The sequence below is a fragment of the Xiphophorus couchianus genome, chromosome 13 (genome assembly GCF_001444195.1).
Source record: "Xiphophorus couchianus chromosome 13, X_couchianus-1.0, whole genome shotgun sequence".
In the NCBI taxonomy this organism is placed as follows: Eukaryota; Metazoa; Chordata; class Actinopteri; order Cyprinodontiformes; family Poeciliidae; genus Xiphophorus; species Xiphophorus couchianus.
The window spans coordinates 24773866-24792213 of record NC_040240.1 but is presented as its reverse complement, the minus strand read 5'-3'; the positions used below and the strand labels follow the sequence as shown (position 1 = coordinate 24792213).

Sequence of the window (18348 nt, the reverse complement as noted above, 5' to 3'; positions counted from 1 at the left end):
AGTTAAGCTTTGAATAAAGCTAGAGAAACATAAGAGCATTGACTCCGATTAACACTGTGTCAATAGTTTTTCGAAAATATTATTTATTCGGTTATAAAACCGGAAAGCTGCTGCTTTTACTTTGAAGAGCTCATATCGGAACTGTCGGGTTAGCCTCGCCTCACTTTAAGCTAAACTTAGTTCGCTTCACGCTGCAAAACGAAACTTGCTGACCGAGTCCTCGTTTATAAAAGAGTCCATTTTACTCGGAAAGCTTCATTATTTTGTTTGCAGGTTATCATTGAGTCCACCATGTCCGGCCACGGTCACGGCCACGGACACAGCCACAGCTGCGGGTCGGAGGGGCAGCATGAGCCCGCAGAGAGAGGCGTGGAGTTCGGGTTGTATCAACGCATCGACCTGGAGAGACTCCAGTGTCTGAACGAGAGCAGGGACGGAGACGGACGGCTGGTGTTCAAGCCGTGGGACCAGCGGAACCTGCGAGACAAGGTACTGGGCAGAGCGGCGGTCAGGCTGTGAGCGCGATAAAATATTAGACTAGTAGCACCTTTTACAGAATAAACGACGCTTAACTAAGACCTGACATAAGAGTTTAATAGAAATAAAATAATGTATTAATTTCTGGACAGGCGTCAATAGTTTTTAGTCTGACCATTGCCTTCCTGCTCTATTCCGCTCATTTCAAATCTCGTTAAAGGTTTAATCTGGACTTTCTCCCGTTCACTTCGATTCCTCTGGTAGTTTTTCTATCGGGCCAATCACAGAATATCTTCCTGTTTGAAGTAGAGGATAGCTGTTTACAGTGCATGAAGTATAATGTAAGCTTCTTAGCGTCGAACTGGCGCATTACATATAAAAACATTAGCTTGCGTAAAGTTTAAAACATGAACACAGTCCATGCCTCCACTAAGCTAACAGTCGAGAACTCAAACCCTCTGTAGGAAGCAAAGGGCTGTTTTTTTTTGTGTTTTTTTTACCAGGCTACCTAGTTTCTATTAATCTGAAACTACCAGAGATTCACTGATCACTCATTCAGATTGGAATCGGTAGATTTTTCATTGATCAGCAAATAAAAATCTGATTCCCTCCTCTCTCCTGATTGTTTAATGCAGTGGTTCTCAAATATTTTCTGACCCCCCCCCCTATGGATTGTAATAAAACCTCCCTCCCCCCCCCGCCCCCCCCTAAAAAGAAAAAAAAATCAACTGGGTACACACGTCGTTCAACCAGACATAAACCTAAACACTTATTTTGTTTTCAAACTCCACTGAAGTTTATTTCACACTTCAGGTTGCAACAAAACACACTATAAACCATCAGAAACACTTTTGTGTAACTGTTTTTTTTAAATTATTTTTATGCAGCCATACCTCCTCCCTTCCATGCAATGACACTGCGCCCCACACTTTGGAAACAACTGGTCCAAATTAAGAGCTCTCAGGATTGTTTGTAAAATTTGCTCTGATTTCTAATTCAGAGTCGGAGGTCTGATTGAATCTGGTTAAGATGCCTCCATTGCGCCTCCTTCTGGCGCAATGGAGGCGCAATGGGTTTTCCATCCTTTTCTGGAAAGACCCAGAAAAGGATTGAAGCTTGAGGATTTGAAAATGGGTCTGTAAAAATCTTCACAGAGCAGATCCCAAACAAAGAAGCGCCTGACCATGTTTTTGTTTTCCTTTAGTATGTGGAGAGTGATGTGGATGAAGAGCTGCTGTTCAACATCCCGTAAGTCCTGCAATCACAATCATCATCATTACCCTGCTTTCTGTGTGCAATTTATCCGTTTAGCTTTTTTTCTGTATTTAGTTGTAAATATTGTTTCTTTAAACTTGAAAAGGTTAAAGTTCTTGGTATAAGCCCTTAGCGTCACCCTGAAGTCCCGCTGGGTGTAATTTCATTCGGTGCTTGTCTTCTCGTCTGTCCGCGTCCTCAGACTGACGCCGTCTCGTTTGTTTCAGTTTCACCGGCAGCGTGAAGCTGAAAGGCATCATCATCTCTGGAGAAAACGACGACTCTCATCCAGCAGAGATACGACTGTGAGTCTGTTGCGTCCCTCCTCCCCCTCTAGGTGGCAGCATTGTGATTCTGATTGCTGTGTGCAGATACAAAAACATCCCTCAGATGTCGTTTGATGACGCCGGCAGGGAGCCGGACCAAGCCTTCAGACTCAACAGAGACCCGCTGGCTGAGCTGGAGTATCCCACAAAGTGAGGAGTCACACTTCAGTTTCCAGACACTTTGAGCAGAAACATTAGAAATCAGAGGAGCTGCAGCCTTAAATTAAACTATTTTAGCTAAATGTAGGTTTCTCATTATCAGTTAGGTCCATGTTGCCTTTAAAAAATGAAATCTATTCATTTAGCATTTTCCAACTCTGAATGAATAAGAAAAGATGCTTCCAGACTTCTTAAAGAAATTGCTCGGTAAGCAAAGTAATTTTCAGGTTACCTACGGTTATTTTCAGATAACAAATCAGTTTTAACTTAATCAAGCTCATGAATTCTATATTTTGAGTTAGTGTTAAACTGCAAGCTCAACAAATATTGCTTAAGATTTTTGTCTCCAACTGTTATTGAAATAAAATGAATTCAAGATAAAAAAATTCTCAAGATAATAAAATAAAAGCAATCAGGATCTTAAAATCTGGATTTAACAAGATGATGAAACTATTATCACATCAAATCAAGTAGGAAGCCCTTTTTTAATTTCATTATTTAGACAAGAGAAAAAACAAACTCGGTTTCAAATTCTTTCTCTTGAGACAATTAAAAATATTTTAGTGTATTTATATAACAAGATATTCTGAGATAACAAAATTATAATGAAGCAAAATAAAAATCTTTAAATTCTGACTTCCTGAGATAATCAGTATTTTCGTGCATAAATGAGCTCAAGATGTTGCCATCTCAAGATGTGACATAAAGAAACTTCTAATAAAATAGATGTAAGATTGATATAAGATAATGAAACTGCTAAACAATCTCAGTTTAAAGAAATAAACACTTTCCACTAAAGATGTAATCTCAAGATACTGAGATAAAGGAAACGTAACATCTTTTATCTCAGTTTAACTAGAGAAGGGAACCGTTTCAGTGACACATTGGCTCAACAAATCGCTATCTTGAAATATGGAAATTAAATAAACTATTTTGACAAAATAAATCTTGAGATTTATGTATTTCTCTAATATGAGAAAATGAAGCTCCCAACAAAATAAACCTCTTGATATCTCCAGTTAATGTAAGATTTTTAAAAAATCTTTATTTCTTTTGCAAAATGAAGATACTGCACAGTTAGATGATGCAAATATTCACCCTCTAACGAGGTTTTTAAGGTGTTTGTCTTCGTTTTGGATGAACGTTTCTGTCTGAAATGTTCACACAGTTATTTTTCCTTCCTGGAAGCCGTCGTTTTGACTTGTTTTTCTGTCGCTTGTCGTTTGCAGGATTGCTCGTTTCTCCAGCGTCCATCACCTCTCCATCCACATCTCTAAAAACTTTGGGGACGAGAACACCCGGGTGTACTACATCGGCCTGAGAGGGGAATATTCAGAGGTTTGTCTGGCATAAATCTGTCTGCTCTCGTCTTCTGATCGGAGGAAGTTTAGATCGTTCTGCTGAATCTGCAGATTTAATGCACTGTGCCCAAAATGTTGAGCTTTAATTATTCTGGGGGCCACAGAATTCTTTGTATTTTTCTTCTTTATTGTAATTGGAAAAACAAAACTCAACATTTGAATTAAATAAGTGGATGTTTTTTTTTTTTTTGTCTTTCCACCAACAAAAACAGGATGTGGCTCACATGTTTAGTTTTGCCATGCCCAAGTCCAAATTTTAGTATTAGTCACTGGATGTTTGTTGTCCCTTTTTACTATGAAAATAAATTAAATTCAAAACAAAAACCTTACATTTTCTGTGGTAAGATGTTAAATTGTCTGAATCTTTTTTGAAAGGTCTGGCATCAGTGAAATTTGCGCCCTAACGTTGTTTTTAAATGTGTATCAGCATCCACTGCCTTCTTAAATTCTGATCAAGGACCGCCAGAAATCATTCCGAAGACTGAAAATGGCCCCTGAGCCGCAATTTGGACACCCCTGGTTTAACATCTTTCTGCTCTGTTCCCTGTAAGACTCACAGACATGAAGTGACCATCTGTAACTACGAGGCGGCAGCAAACCCAGCAGATCACAAAGTAGAGAGCATCATCCCGCAGACCAACTTCATCTCCTGAGAACTGGAGGACAAGAGGAAGAAGTTTTAGCGGCGTTTGCTGAAGGCCCAAATGTCAAACAGGAAGTCCAGCGCTGCTTTTGGGCAGTGAGGAGGGGTTCAAGTGGGAGCGAGTGCTGAAATCTTGGAAACTGGTGTGCCTCTATTGTTTCCATGGCAACATGCTCAACAGCATTGGCAAAGATGCATGAAAGCTTTTTTGTTTTTTTAATCTTCTGTGATGAATTGTGCTGTTAAATAAAGCGAGGAAGGGAGGAGGACAGGGTCAGCTATTTGTTAGGTGAACATCTTGGTTGCCATGACGACGGCCTGGATTCATTATTCGCTGCAACACTGGAACGTTTTCAGGTTTAAATCATGAACAGCTTTGCTTGATTCAGTGTTTCTGCACATGAAAGGTGATGAAGATCTGAAGCCTTTCCTCATCTGTTCTGATGCTTAAAAATAATAAATAAGATGCTACAATAACTTTGACCTTTCTGTGCTTTTTTAATGCTGCTGCCCCCTGCTGGACGTTTGTACTGAGTTTATGTCTTCTGTAAATGTGTAACTGGCAAAAATGTTTCAGCAGATTTGGTGTTGGCAGAACCAACTTCAGGTCAGCATAGATCCACAATGTGAAGCTCTGATAGATCTACAATCACTAGATCTACTGCAAAAACAGCGTACAAAAATAAAAGAATCCTGTTATATTTCAGTTCAAGAAATGTTATATTTTAGACCAAAAAATGAAATACAAAAAGCAATGTGTTCCCTTTTTGTAGTCAAAAACAAGTGAACTAAAAATGTTATTTTTTTTTCTCTGACATCTCCGTGACATCACTGTTGGAAAAAAGTACTTCTAAAAAAAAGACCCATAAAAATATATCATAAATACAGTTTGCTAGATTTGTATATTTTTTCGATGTTCTTGCTCATCTATGTCTATATGTTGTGAAAAAATAAAATATTTTTTTATTAAGCAACAAAAGAAAATATTTTAGTTAGTTTCAAATAAAAACACAAATTATCAACATGTACACCGAGCCAGACCGTTTATTTATTTATTTTACCGGTTTTGTGGTTAAAACAAAATGAACTAAGAGAAAAAATATATATATATTGTTAGTTTTTCTTTATTGGTCTTTTAGAAAGACAATTGACCAGAATATACACGGAACCGGACCGTTTCTTCTGGATCGTTTCAAGTTATTTAGTTTATATTTTTAAAAATCGATATTTAGTTTTTTGTTTTTATTTAAATAAAGCATTAAAACCCTAAAACATTTTTTTTTAAAAACCCTAAAACGTAAAGGTGGGCTGTGGTTTGTGTGTGACGTCACTTTCCGGCCCCGCCTCCTCTTACAGTGTGCAGAGTACCGGAAGTTCCGTCGTGAACTGGAACAGCAAGCGGTGAGTGTGTGAATCTGAGCGGGCTAAGGGCTAATTCTGTGTTTTTAAACGCTTTATTCTGGTTCGAAACGAACCTTACGAGATATTTCATTGTTTAAGGGGTATTCTGTGCTGCTGGTCAAAAAAAGAGGTCAAAAATTAAACATGGTTCCGGTTCTGGGGACGGAGGGGGGATGGAAGAAGCCACCGGCAGAGGACAATACACTCGATATTGTGTGTGTTTGTGTGTAGCGGATCTTCCTCTGGCTAACCCGGTTTAGCAGTGTGTGTGTGCGGCAGATAAAGCGGGATTAAAGCCCGCAGTGGGGCTGGGAGTCGCTGCGAGTGGATTTTTGGGGCGGTTGGGGCTTTGAGTTCCACCTCCAACGAGAATTAAAGCCGAACTGCGGCCGTTCATTGTTTCTGCGCCCCAGCGACGGCCGTTTCCTCCTTCGATGTTAACTCATTCAAATCAGATGAAAATCACCTTTAACTCGCTAATGGTGAGGCCAGGGGCCCCGGCAGCTGCTGGAGGAGCCGCAGGGGCCCCCGGACCCGGGATGGCGGAAACCCGCCGCTATGTGCCGCATATCGATGATCCTGCTGCTGATCTGGGATCAGCGTTTGACTGCAGCACCTCTGCTGTGTTTTTCTGTTCAGTGTAATTGAAGTCACGCAGGAAGGAGAGACCTCGTGGTTTTCTGATCTCTGCTGCGTTTATTGGATTAAATCAGATCAGTGAGAATAATTAACACATTTAGAGATAAAGTAAAACCAATAAAAACAATAATGGAGTATCTTCTGCCTAATTCTACATCATTTCCTGTTGATGTGTTTTAGATTCAGTTCTCCAGACTCGTTTTCTTCTTAATTTTGCTAATTTATCCTCCATTTAGATCAGGGGTCTCAAACTCCCGTCCTCCAGGGCCGCAGTCCTGCAACTTTTAGATGTGCCTCTGCTGCAGCACCTGAATATAATAATTAGGTCATTAAGGCTCTGGAGAACTGATCTACCCCAGGAGGAGGTCATTAAGCCATTTCATTCCTGTGTTTTGTACCTGTGGCACATCTAAAACCTGCAGGTCTGCGCCCCTCGAGGACTGGAGTTTGAGACCCCTGATTTAGATGAATATTTTTCATATTTTTGCACTTTTACTTAAATAACCTACTACTTCACTACTAGCTTTAGTGCGACTCTCTCCTCTTCCTCACTCAGAGTTGCACAGATTTCCTGGTAAGCGTTGGAAATGGTCTCTGGTGGATAAGCGGCTGACTGAAGGCTTCTTCCTCTCCTGTTAACCCAGAAATAAACACAACAGTCTGTTTTTATCTGGTTGTTCTGCATGATGCTATAGTTTCACTCAGTGTTATTGTTCAGTCTGAATGAAATTATTTGGGTTTTCAAACTTTTATACTGTTCCATTACCTAAATATAATGAATATCCATTTTCTTCCATGAATTATTTTCTTTCTTTCACCCTTTCTTTTGCTCTTTCAGTCTTTCTTCCTGTCTTTTTTTCTTTCACTCTTTTCATTTTTTGCTTTTTCCTTCTTTCTCTAGTTCTTTCTTTCTGCCATCTTGTCTCACTTGTTTTTCCGTCTCCTTTCCTTGTCTCCTTTCCTTACGTTTTTTTTGTATTCTTTGCTTATTTCCTTCCTCCCTTCCAGTTTGTGCTTTTTGCCAAATACTTAATTACTATTTAAAACTTGGTTCTGGTAGAAATTTCTGCAGTAAATTTATAGTGAAGTTTAGTCATTTAGATTTTAAAATGATGAATATGAAAGTCTGAATAATTATGAGTCTGGAAAAATCTGGAATTTTGGAAGGAGAAATTGCGTAGAAACGCCGTTGACACTCAGATGAAAACATGAAAAGCATCTGTCTAGTTTACGAATCGATCCACGTATTATTTGTAGTTATCTCTGGGATTCTTATGAAATATAGATAATAATTTAAAACAGATCCTCCTCCAGCGAGAGGATGATAGAAACATGTCAGCTGAAACATGAAGCATTTGCGGAGCAAACAGAAAGTCCATCAGATCCGGTCGGTTTGAGAGTCTGAATCCCAGCAGATGCTGAGGCTATTTTTACCCACCTTCCTCCTCCAGAAGCTCAGAGCGATCCGATGTTTCTTAGAGAAATCCCACACAGCGACGACAGACGCCATGAATCTGCTGACCAGCGCGGCTCGCGCCTCAGTCTTTCACAGCCATTTCATTCTTCACTCAGTTCTATTTGTTTTTATTCAGTCTGAGTCTCGGACCAGAACTCTGCCGAGCCGAACTTTCTGCTGTTTAAATCAGACTGGATTTGTTCACCGAAGCTTAAATGTGATGCCTTTCTAATAATCTCAAATATAAAAAACTGGTTGATTTAATATTAAGTAGGCATAGTTTAAGTCAGGTGAGATTAAAATGAAATATTTTATTAAGTTTTGTCACACTTTCTAATTAAATTCAGCTTAAAATATTTAAACTTTAAGTTTGAAATATTGTTTATTTTCTCACAATGGGGAAATTTAGATGTAACAGTAGCATGTAGGTCCACACAAAAGTTAAGTGTTAAAACATATATTTAAAACTGGATTTAGATCAATATACTGTAATAATTAGGCCTGTCGCAATAACAATTTTTAGTAAATTGTCCCAGAAGTTATTGCGATAAATGATGTTGTTTTGAGAAATATAATGGAAATGGCTTCGAAATGCAAAAGCTTATTCTCAAAGATAAATAAACATTAAACAAAAACTAACAAATATTTAACTAGAACTGTAAGACATTTTAAATATCCAAAATAAATAGAAAATAAATCAAATAAATTATGAAGTCTCTGTAAAAAAGTTGTCCTTAAAAAAAGGTTAGTTGAGACCAAAACACCAGATTGAAGATTTTATCATCCAGTTTTTTTAAAGAGAAAAATTATAAATCTCGATTTTATTGAGCTCATTCTAACCGATTATTGCTTATTGCGCCAGACCTGTTGAATAGTTTTTTTAGGGCGCTGATGTAGTAAAGAAAAGATTGCTTTTGTTTGACAGAGAGTAAGCCGACGGGTGATTAAAGGATTATATGTGTAATATTTTCTTTGTGTTTAGTATTTTTGATGCAGCTGAAAAGATTCAAATAGATGGATGTTGTTCTTGTCAACTAAAGTTGCTTGAAGCGTTCTCTCTATTCACCCTGAATTAAATATTGAGAATTAAAAACATTTTATCCCCAGATCAAGTGATATGAAGCCAACTGAGAATCTAAGCCACTTGATTTTTATGTCCCAACACTTCCTCATTCTTTCTCTTTGTATTGCTCATCTATTACTCATTTATCCAGTCACATGTTTCCAGTTCTGCTTCAGAGCAGCCATGGAATTTCAACAGCGAAAGGTTGAACATTAAGCTTGGCGTTTGGGACATTCCTTCGTCTCCTCGTCGTCTGTTTACTGATGAGGCAGCGCGCCGTCCGACCTTCCTGTTTTCCTTCCTTTTTGTCCTCACATCATCCTAGAGCTTTTACCGTAAAACATCCTGATCGCTCAGACTTCCAAGCACTTCCTGACTGCTGAAACCTTCTTGTTTTGTCACATTTCAAATGCAAAAATAAACATAAATCAAATTATAATGTATTAAGTAAAACTTTTTTTTAATATTCAGCCCCCTTTACATGAATCCTCTTAAATAAATTCAATCTAAATAAGAAATGCATTCCTGTAATTTGAACTTTTATATTAATAAAGCTTTTCTGTGAAGATCTAAGAGGTTAGTTGTTTCCCTCATGATGCAAGCCTTAAATTACATGTATAACAGTCTTTAAAAGTCTTATGACCAATCCCCTCTAGAGACACAAAGGGCAACAAGATGGAAATAAACATTGATTATTAATATTGGCCCAGTTTCACTTATTAGAAAACGTCAAATAGCGATCGATGCTAATGCCGATATATCATGACGATTCCTGATGTATCACGTATCTCCAGTGTTTTACCCGCAGGCTGCTGATCGCTGTGTGGCCTCCTGATTACAGCACCCCCTACAGTGTATGTGTGGCAACAACATGTCAGTGCCGCTGCTCGCCGAGGCCGTGACGGTGTCCGGGACACAGAAGGAGACCGCGGCGGTGAGTCGACCAATATGTTCCTGAACTCTGCTTGACTCAGCACTTTTCTGCTGGACTGGCAAGTACAGACACCAAGGAGCAGCTAGAAGCTCCGATAAATCAAATATTGACATATTTTCTCCATTGTTATTACTGAATTTGACGTCACGTGACTGTCGTTCGCCACGCATGCGCCTTGCTATAAATCGAGACGAGAAAATTATATAATCACGCAAATAATGTGAAAAAGTGACGCCATGTTGTCAACACTACAACAGTTGGATAACAAGAGCCAAGAGTGTCGCATTTCACTGGTCAGTAAAAAATTTTAATTAAAAATGTGGAGAAAGTGGAAAGTAGGTCAGTCATGCTAGCTTAACTTTGACAACCGGAACATAAACATGCTCTGTGTGTTTCGGTTAGGCGACCCACACATCTACTCCCTTCTGACAGATAGGAAGTGGATCAGGTGTTTAACCTAGCTAAGTAACCACCGCGCATGTTCATTCAAACACTCATCAATAATCGCAACATAAACACCAAGCTTGAAAACATGACAGTGTAACGGACTGGGTGTTCAGTTTTGGGGGGTTTATGTCCATTTTTTTGTGTGGGGGAAATATTTGTGTGTTTTTAGGCGTTGGTGTTCCTGTTGCATTTGAACGTTACCTCTGCTCGGTTGGCTGGCGGTGCTGTTGTCATGCAGTTGCCAGGGCAACGGGTCTAGGTGTAGCGTAAAGCCGACGCAGAGCAGACAGAAAAGGAATGATTCTGAATGGTTTTACCTATTTTTTATGTTATTTTCCCTTTGTTGCGGCATAATTACTATAAGTTTAATATGCAGAAAAAACTGGACTACTCGTGATTCATGATTGTTATAAATATGGCGATATTGATGAACATGATTCAATGCATAGTAATACCTGCATAGTAATACCTGCGGCTAGTAGGCGATGTCCAATCCAATGTTGATGGTTTTATCTGCTAGGAAGCTTAAAAGGTTACAGTTTGGGATTCAGGATGTTTTTCTGTCTGTGCTGCAGGTGATCTTCCTTCATGGATTAGGAGACACAGGGTGAGCACTTCACATGTTTTTATCCTCTACTGAATTTCCTTTCAGCCTGACCATTTTAAGTCCCTTCAGGCATAGAAAGGCTGCGAAACCTCTCGGGGTGGCAGCACCTTGAAGTAACTCGGTTACAAATTAAAAAATAAAATATTTTTGTATTTGAATACATCTCTTTAATCTTTGCTGATTGATTTAATAATTTAAAGACAGACTTTCTCACCAGGTCATATCTGCTTCATTAAAGTTAACAATGCTCCGTTAACAACAGCCCACCTCCCCACTGTTGGAGCTTTGCAACTTTGTTGCAATAATTATCGACTTTTCAGAAAAAATCGATATCGGCCAAAATTAGAATCAGCAAGTCAGTCCGAAAATTGCAATCAGTTCTTTCCTAGTTTCTGTATTAATATAATTATGTATTGTGATCTTGTACACCATATTTAGAGCATGTTATAAGTAATTGCAGTAAGAAAAACAAGGTCTTTAACCAAAAATGGCAAAATATCCAATTAGTTTTTTTGTGACTCTTTAATGCTTCTTTTTTTAATTAAAATTAGCTGGAATTTATGAATAGGAAGAAAAGCAAATTTATTTTATTTATTAATTTGGTTTATTTGATGGAGACAAACACACAGCCGTCCCTTGCCTGCATCATGGTACTTATTATATAATTTGCAGCACTTGTCCTTAATGAGTTTTATTAAAAACTTTCTAAAAGCTATTAAGAAGTGGAATTGTAATAATGTAAAACAATAAAACATGATATTGGCAACATATGAAAAATCATATAGCAAAGAAATTAAAAACATGACAATAAAAAAGAAACATTAATTAAATATTATCTAATTTATTATCTAATTATCTGTGAGAATTATTTTCATCTCCTGACTGTGGCTTTGAGTCGATTTATCTAAAATGTATTCAGTGTTTTCCTCAGTCAGACCTCTGTACAAATTTACAAAACTGTAAAAATCCTTTTTCTTTTTTTATGAGCCAGGTTTGTTTGTTGTTGGATTTATTTTTTATCTGCTTCCTGTTTTCCATCAGGCACGGGTGGGCCGACTCTCTGACGGGGATCCGGCTGCCTCACGTCAAGTTTATCTGCCCTCACGCGTAAGTCTGCTGCCGTTTATCTCACCTGAACTGCTGTTCTGCCCCCCTGACGCCTTTTTGCCCCGCAGGCCTAAAATCCCCGTCACTCTCAACATGAGGTCCCTGATGCCTGCGTGGTGAGTAGCTCTGATGAACGCCACCGCCTCTCAGCTCAAAACTGGCTGCCTTTGTTTCCCTGGAAACCACAATAGGCTCCCATGTTGCCTTTGATAATAGTGCGATTGTGAGTATTGATCTCTTGTTGTGTGTTTTTTTTTTTTCTTGACTCCGGTTTTGTGTGCGCAGGTTCGACCTCATGGGCCTGAGCCCCGACGCTCCGGAGGACGAAGCCGGAATCAAAAAGGCTGCAGAAAACAGTGGGTTTGAACACAGCGTGCTATTTGAAACAAAACGGCCACATTCACCTCTGAAGCCAGCCTGAAATAGCTCGCAAAGTGGCGCTTTCTGCCACGCATCTGATTGGTCGACTGCAGCAATTTAATCAGGGGAACTGGCAGCAGTGGAAAGAAGATTACCTCACCACAACACTGCAGCAATCATAACCATAATAATAATAATAATGAAGTGATGGGCTGAATTATCAGAGTCCAGGCTGGTTTGTTGTGCAGAACTTGTTGAAATGAGCAGCTTTCCTTACAGTACTAAATGACAGATGGTGTTTTAGAAATGGGTCAGAAACTTTGTCTATTGATTTAAAGATTGAGTATTTCGTTTCCCTGACACATAGTGCCTTTTCATACCATAATTAAGAAACTATGTTACCTTCAGTTTTTATATATGTATATGTCAAATATGACTTAAAAGAAATTTCACTTCCTGATTTAACTTATTGAAACTGGGCCACTGTCTCTCTAAAAACTCTGCCTCAGGAAGTCATACCACGATGGCTTCTCTGATTTCTCACTGAGAAGTAGCTCCTATCATGAGCTCAGCAGTTCCACCAGGTCTTTGCTAATTGCTGCTGGCTAGTCTGAAGGAGCTCAGTGGGGGAGTGGTGGCGGAGGGCTGCTCTGCTCTGAACTCGTTAGCTTGGAGGCCTTATGACTATTATCACGTCTTTATGCTAGTACGTCTTTTTGCCTTGTAATATTATGACTTTATTTTCATATTATTATTATTTTATTCTTGTACAACTTATATTATTATGACTTTCTTCAGGTAATATTATGACTTTATTCTTGTACCGTTTTATTCTCATATGATACAAATTCTTGTATTATTACAACTTAATTCTGGTATTATTTTGACTAGTTCAAATTTGACTCGTTCATTTCTAAATGGTTTTGTTTCTGTCTCCAGTTAAGGCCATAATCGAACACGAGGCCAGAAACGGGATTCCTCCTCACCGTATAATCATCGGTGGATTCTCTCAGGTCAGATAGCGGCTCACATTGATTCTGTGTTTGTTCTTAAACCAGACCTGGTTTAAAAAAAGTAAACGTTTTGCTGTCGTTTCTCCTCCCCACCTCAGGGTGGCGCTTTGTCCTTATACACCGCTCTGACCTGCCAGCACCAGCTGGCCGGCGTGGTGGCCCTCAGCTGCTGGCTCCCTCTTCACAAGAGTTTCCCTTCGGTAGGTCGTGGCTCCGGCTGGAGCCGCCCCGTCACGTTCTGCGCTGGTTCTGTTGCTCAGGTAGAACCACTGTGGGTCTTCTGTTCCTGCAGGCGTCGAGCGGCAACAAGAACATCCCAATCCTGCAGTGCCATGGAGAGATGGACATGATGGTGCCCGCACAGTTCGGCGCCTTGACGGCAGAGAAGCTCAAATACATAGTTAACCCTCAGATGGTCACCTTTAAAACCTACCCAGGCGTTCAGCACTCCTCCTGTCCTGAGGTACGTCTGCATCTTATTGCAGTCTGGGGACGCACCGATTTACTTTTTTTTACCTTTTTCACCTCTGATACCGATATCTAAGATTTAATATCAGCTGATCCGATACAGAAGAACACCTGTTTGTGTTTATTTTAAACACAAACATAAATGTACTGAATTACAAATTAATTTGATAACTCTGCAGTAGTACAGCACATTGAAAAACACCAAAGGCTTCACAAGCTTGATCAAACATGGAAAAACAACTTTAATTTGTTCAGTCAGTTAAATTAGGAGAAAACAGTCAATGTAAAATAAATAATAAGTTGACAAAAACAATAGATTGGAGAAAATAACAAACTTTTTCTCACCTGGTTCAGAAAGTTCAATCAGGAATTCTAAATGTAAAATAAATAATAAAGCAATACTTGGCTCAGGGCAGAAAGCATAGAAATAGACTGAATAGATCTTCTCTTATGGATCAAACTCATTGTCACTGATACCTGATCTAGAATGTTCTTCAATATCGGGCCGATACAGATATTGATATCAGATCGGTGGATCTTTAATCCGGTCGTCATCATCAGGAAGGTCACTTTAATGTTGGCTTTTTAATGACTCTTTGGTGTGATTATGAATCATAAAGCCGTATGTTAGTAAAATATTATTGAATTTGAATTAAACTTGAGCTCTCAGTTCTTGTTCTTATAAATCTTTGTAGACGTTTGTTTTGTGATGGTTCCACCCTGGAAAAGCGGAGAACAAAAAGAGTCTGTCGTTCCTGCTGGCGATGATCGGATGGAAACGAATGTTAGAAGCTTTTACTTCTGTGAGATTATTATTTATTAATTGATTATTAATTTGTTCTGATCTCTTTTAGGAAATGTTGGCTGTAAGGGAATTTATTGAGAAGTATTTGCCCCGGATTTGACCTCACCTCATTCCAACTGTGACGCCCTCCGAGACACTGACCTCTGACCCCTGATCTGCTCTCCTGCAGGAAACAGCCATGAGAACCCCCACCCCCTCACACACACACACACACACACATTTAACAGGCAATTTAATCCGCAGAGCTGAACAGCGCTCTTCATACAGTCCAACTTGTCGAGTCTCGGCGTTCGGAGGGAGAAACTGTCGCTGCACATTCCCCCTTTTTTAATTTAAATCCTCCATCTGTTGCCTCTTCTTTTCCTTTTTTTCACCTCATCTTGTTTTTTTGTATCAGCTTGTATCAGTCATCGCCTCACTGCCACACTTCCTTTTGAGTTACTGGAAAACCAGCGATGAGTCTGAGTCGCATCATCTGACCTGCTGGGGGCGCTGTCAGACTGGTCGGATGTTTACAAACAGCTATTGCTTCTCCAACTTTAGCACATTAGCTGCAGGTTTTATAGGAAGTGAAAGGATGTAGAATCTGTTTTAACTCTTTTCAGACATCTTGGTCAGACATTCTGACAGCCTTTATAAACAACTAAAGCTGTTTGCATTAAAAAAAGCATATTTTTATTTGAAGGATGTAAAATTGGATCAAAATCTGATGAAAACCATTTCGGGTATGAAATATGCAGCAATGTTGGTCACATTACCACATCAAATCTGCAGTATTCGTTCATAGATCCTAAATTTGTCCAATTTGAATACCTGCAACGTTGTGGCAGAGCAACAGTAAGCAGCAAACTTATGACCCTGACTGTCTCCTTCGAGTTTGATCAGAAATAGCAGCTTGGAAAGTAAAACTTAAACTCCTTGTTAATTTATTTTGATTTTAATAGCAAGAAACGCTGCAGGTTTGTTAAAAGGATTCTTGGTGGGATCCCTCTGGGCATCACAAATCAGTAAATGTGAGATCTTGGCTTCCTTTTGAGAAATGACAAAAAATAGTAATGAAGAAAATAATAGATAAAACAACATATTAATTCTTGTTTTTGGTACCAAACAGAACTCTCTGTTTGACCCACCCAACAGATTATTTAGATTTTTTCATTCTACTCATAGATAACTACAGGAAAATGTGATTAACTGACTAATAAAGACCATATACCAGAGGTTTGAGCAGTGGTCACTATCTGTCCTGTGTAACAACAGTCAGCTGACCCAAATGGGCGATACGATCAAAACAAAACCAAACTTGAGTAATCTTCTTCTGACCTTTAATATCTATCATTTTTTAAAATACTTCTCTACAAAACAAAAGCATAAGTCATAGTTTAAATAGATTATTTGGAAGTGGTTTGTTTACAGGTTTGAAAGAATCAAAATGTTAATGTATTTGTGTGGATTAATCTGTTTGCGTATCATTTGACCTCTGACCTGTTAGCTTAGCGGCTAGCCAGGCGTGAATATTCTCGTCTGCATTGTTCCCGTTAATCATGTCTGAAAAGGCCTTTTATAACGAAACTCTTCTGTGTCTGACTCGGTTACTGGGAGAGCTGGTTTTCCACCATTGCATCCATTCCACATTCTGCAGCCTGTCCGGGTCTGTTTATGGAAACACGCACACACAGAATCCCAGGAACTGATGCTGTTCCTATTTTTAAATGTGAGAAAATTAAGTGACTTGTGTAAAACGTAATCCAAGTGAAATAAAGCAAATGAATGACTGTTCCTGCCAGCCTGTTTCTTTCAGAGCTGTAAAACCTTTGTGTTGATTCTCTGTCAGACTTTGATTTTTCCAAAAATCACAGGAAAACAGGAACATGAGACCCGCACAGACTGCACATCACCAGTCGTTTCACTGCGCCTCCCATCATTCCCAGTTATGTTGGAGCAGATTTTATCCTCCCTCTTCATATCCATCCATGATGCCAAGGAGTTCCAGACCTTTTAATCCCAGAGAAAATCCAGAAATTCTCCTTTATCCTCCTGCTGTAACCTGCTAACAGAGAGACAGATTAAAGATCTCAAGTTAAACTCCAGTCAAGGTTTTTAGAATCGGCCTGAAGCTCATTCATTTCTGTTTAGAGGAACAGTTTAGGTTTCAGCTTTTTCTGGTTGGATGACGTCTTCTGATCTCAAAGACGTCAGTTTTGATTGTTCACAAGTCAATGAATGTTTCTCGTGTTCTTCAGTGTTTCCATATTTCCGTCTCAGTCTTTGATCCCAGCCGTTTTTTTAATCTGTTCCTGTTTTTTTTTTATGTCTTTTCTTTCTCCCCCTTTGATTGTTTTGTTAATGTTGTGTATCTTTTTCATCATCATCTCATCCTCTGTTTGTCTGATGATGATGATGAGCATTAAGAAGACGTGTTGAGGTGAGGCTGATGGTCTCTCCGCTCATTTTGTTCCCTAAACAGTTTTCTGCGGAATAAACGATCCAAAAAAAATTGAAATAACAGAGAATATCTGAGTTTTTGTTTGATTTAAAAGAGTTTATTCAACAACAACAACAAAAACACAGAAGAAAAGTAAATAATGAAAACGTTTCCACTCTTCCTCAAACAGTCTGCCTTTAATTAAGCTGATAATTCCAGGTTGTATTTTGGCCCATTTCCTGGAATGAATACATCAATTCCAGCAAATATACTGGAGGAAATACTAGATTCCAGTATGTATACTGGAGGAAATCTTTGAATCTGTTGGATGTGGAGCTGGAAGCTAGGAAGGACAATCAGAATAAGGCTTTATTTCGATTTACCTGTTATCAATATCTGCCCATTATTTTCAAATCGGTGCATCCCTAAAATGGTTTGCCAATGCAATACTACAGCGCCTCCAACAGGTGGCGTCTTTTTGCCTACTTGGCCTTGAGTTACAGTGTTAAAGTGATAAATGACGCAGTTTAACAGACTGCATCATTTATCGTATCCAGATATATTTAACACTTTTGTATATTACAGTCAACGTCTAAGACAAATGGTAACAAAATATATATTTTCAAAATGATACCTTTCAGGTCTTTTGTGTTTTCTTCTGATGCTTTAACAGAAAAACATAAACAATGAAGATATACTGTTGTAAAACTCAGCCATTTTAAGATAAGATGTGATTTTATTGTACATGGAGGAAATGTATGCTTTACAGTCACATTAACACAGGTAAATTAAAAATGAAGTTATCAAAAAGCATAGACCAATATCACTACATATTTCCCAATACTCAGTCAGATGGGCCAAAATGGTGAAGCAATTTTATTTTATTTTTTACCCACTCAACAATGTACTCAGTTGGAGTTGTGGTGTCAGTTGAGCCATTTTTTACATAAAGTGATTTTAAAACATGTTAAGGCTTCAAACTGAAATGAAAATGACAATAGTGCCCCAACAACTCAAAAGACATAGTGTAATACAAATTATCTATTCTATAGTATTGATATTCTGTAAAATATATTTTCCAACAAAAAATTATAAAAGGTACAATTTTCTCCTCTGGAATGGGAAATAAACACAGATTATCTGCAATGTTACTTACATTGCAGATACATGTAACATATAAATGCTTTTGTTTACATATAGATGTAAGCAAAAGCAAATATTTTGTTTTAATAAATTACTACAAGAAGTGTTATTTACATTTCATATGATTAAAAAGACTGAACTTTCAAAATGTTAGAAAAATATTAATTGAATAAATGCACAAAAAAGTCTTTTCTCCTTTTATTATCAAAACAAATGTACAAGAAAAGCAGAGAATAAGATGCAGCTACTTTCTACACATTAAA

General features: G+C 38.5%; 2 protein-coding genes and 1 long non-coding RNA gene across 4 annotated transcripts; all 3 read left to right on the top strand.

The window, feature by feature from the left end:
• Positions 1–148: 148 nt before the first annotated feature.
• Positions 149–4697, top strand: pithd1 (PITH (C-terminal proteasome-interacting domain of thioredoxin-like) domain containing 1). Its single transcript, XM_028037230.1, has 6 exons — positions 149–489; positions 1682–1725; positions 1959–2036; positions 2103–2207; positions 3446–3554; positions 4129–4697. The coding sequence occupies exons 1-6, from the start codon at positions 292–294 to the stop codon at positions 4228–4230; spliced, it is 636 nt and encodes a 211-aa protein (XP_027893031.1). The 5' UTR covers positions 149–291; the 3' UTR covers positions 4231–4697.
• Positions 4698–5551: 854 nt separating this feature from the next.
• On the top strand, positions 5552–16296 carry lypla2 (lysophospholipase 2). Of its 2 annotated transcripts, none has more exons than XM_028035448.1 (10): positions 5552–5621; positions 9621–9713; positions 10736–10767; positions 11809–11874; positions 11943–11990; positions 12160–12230; positions 13174–13247; positions 13346–13447; positions 13540–13710; positions 14570–16296. In XM_028035448.1, exons 2-10 carry the CDS (start codon positions 9636–9638, stop codon positions 14618–14620), a joined length of 693 nt encoding a protein of 230 aa, XP_027891249.1. In that variant the 5' UTR covers positions 5552–5621; positions 9621–9635; the 3' UTR covers positions 14621–16296. The 2 variants fall into 2 exon arrangements, with proteins under 2 accessions (XP_027891249.1, XP_027891248.1); XM_028035447.1 differs by having other exon boundaries at positions 5555–5621; positions 9574–9713.
• On the top strand, positions 9722–10257 carry LOC114155525 (uncharacterized). The gene is made up of 2 exons (XR_003597767.1): positions 9722–10006; positions 10116–10257. It is a non-coding gene; the product is annotated as an uncharacterized LOC114155525 (long non-coding RNA).
• Positions 16297–18348: the final 2052 nt, after the last annotated feature.

Coding starts and splice junctions, on each gene's coding strand:
- pithd1 (XM_028037230.1), top strand. CDS start 292: ATGTCCGGCCACGGTCACGGCCACGGACACAGCCACAGCTGCGGGTCG. Junction 2,208..3,445: donor GAGCTGGAGTATCCCACAAA/GTGAGGAGTCAC, acceptor TGTCGTTTGCAG/GATTGCTCGTTTCTCCAGCG. Junction 3,555..4,128: donor TGAGAGGGGAATATTCAGAG/GTTTGTCTGGCA, acceptor GTTCCCTGTAAG/ACTCACAGACATGAAGTGAC.
- lypla2 (XM_028035448.1), top strand. CDS start 9,636: ATGTGTGGCAACAACATGTCAGTGCCGCTGCTCGCCGAGGCCGTGACG. Junction 11,991..12,159: donor AGGTCCCTGATGCCTGCGTG/GTGAGTAGCTCT, acceptor TTGTGTGCGCAG/GTTCGACCTCATGGGCCTGA. Junction 13,448..13,539: donor TTCACAAGAGTTTCCCTTCG/GTAGGTCGTGGC, acceptor CTGTTCCTGCAG/GCGTCGAGCGGCAACAAGAA.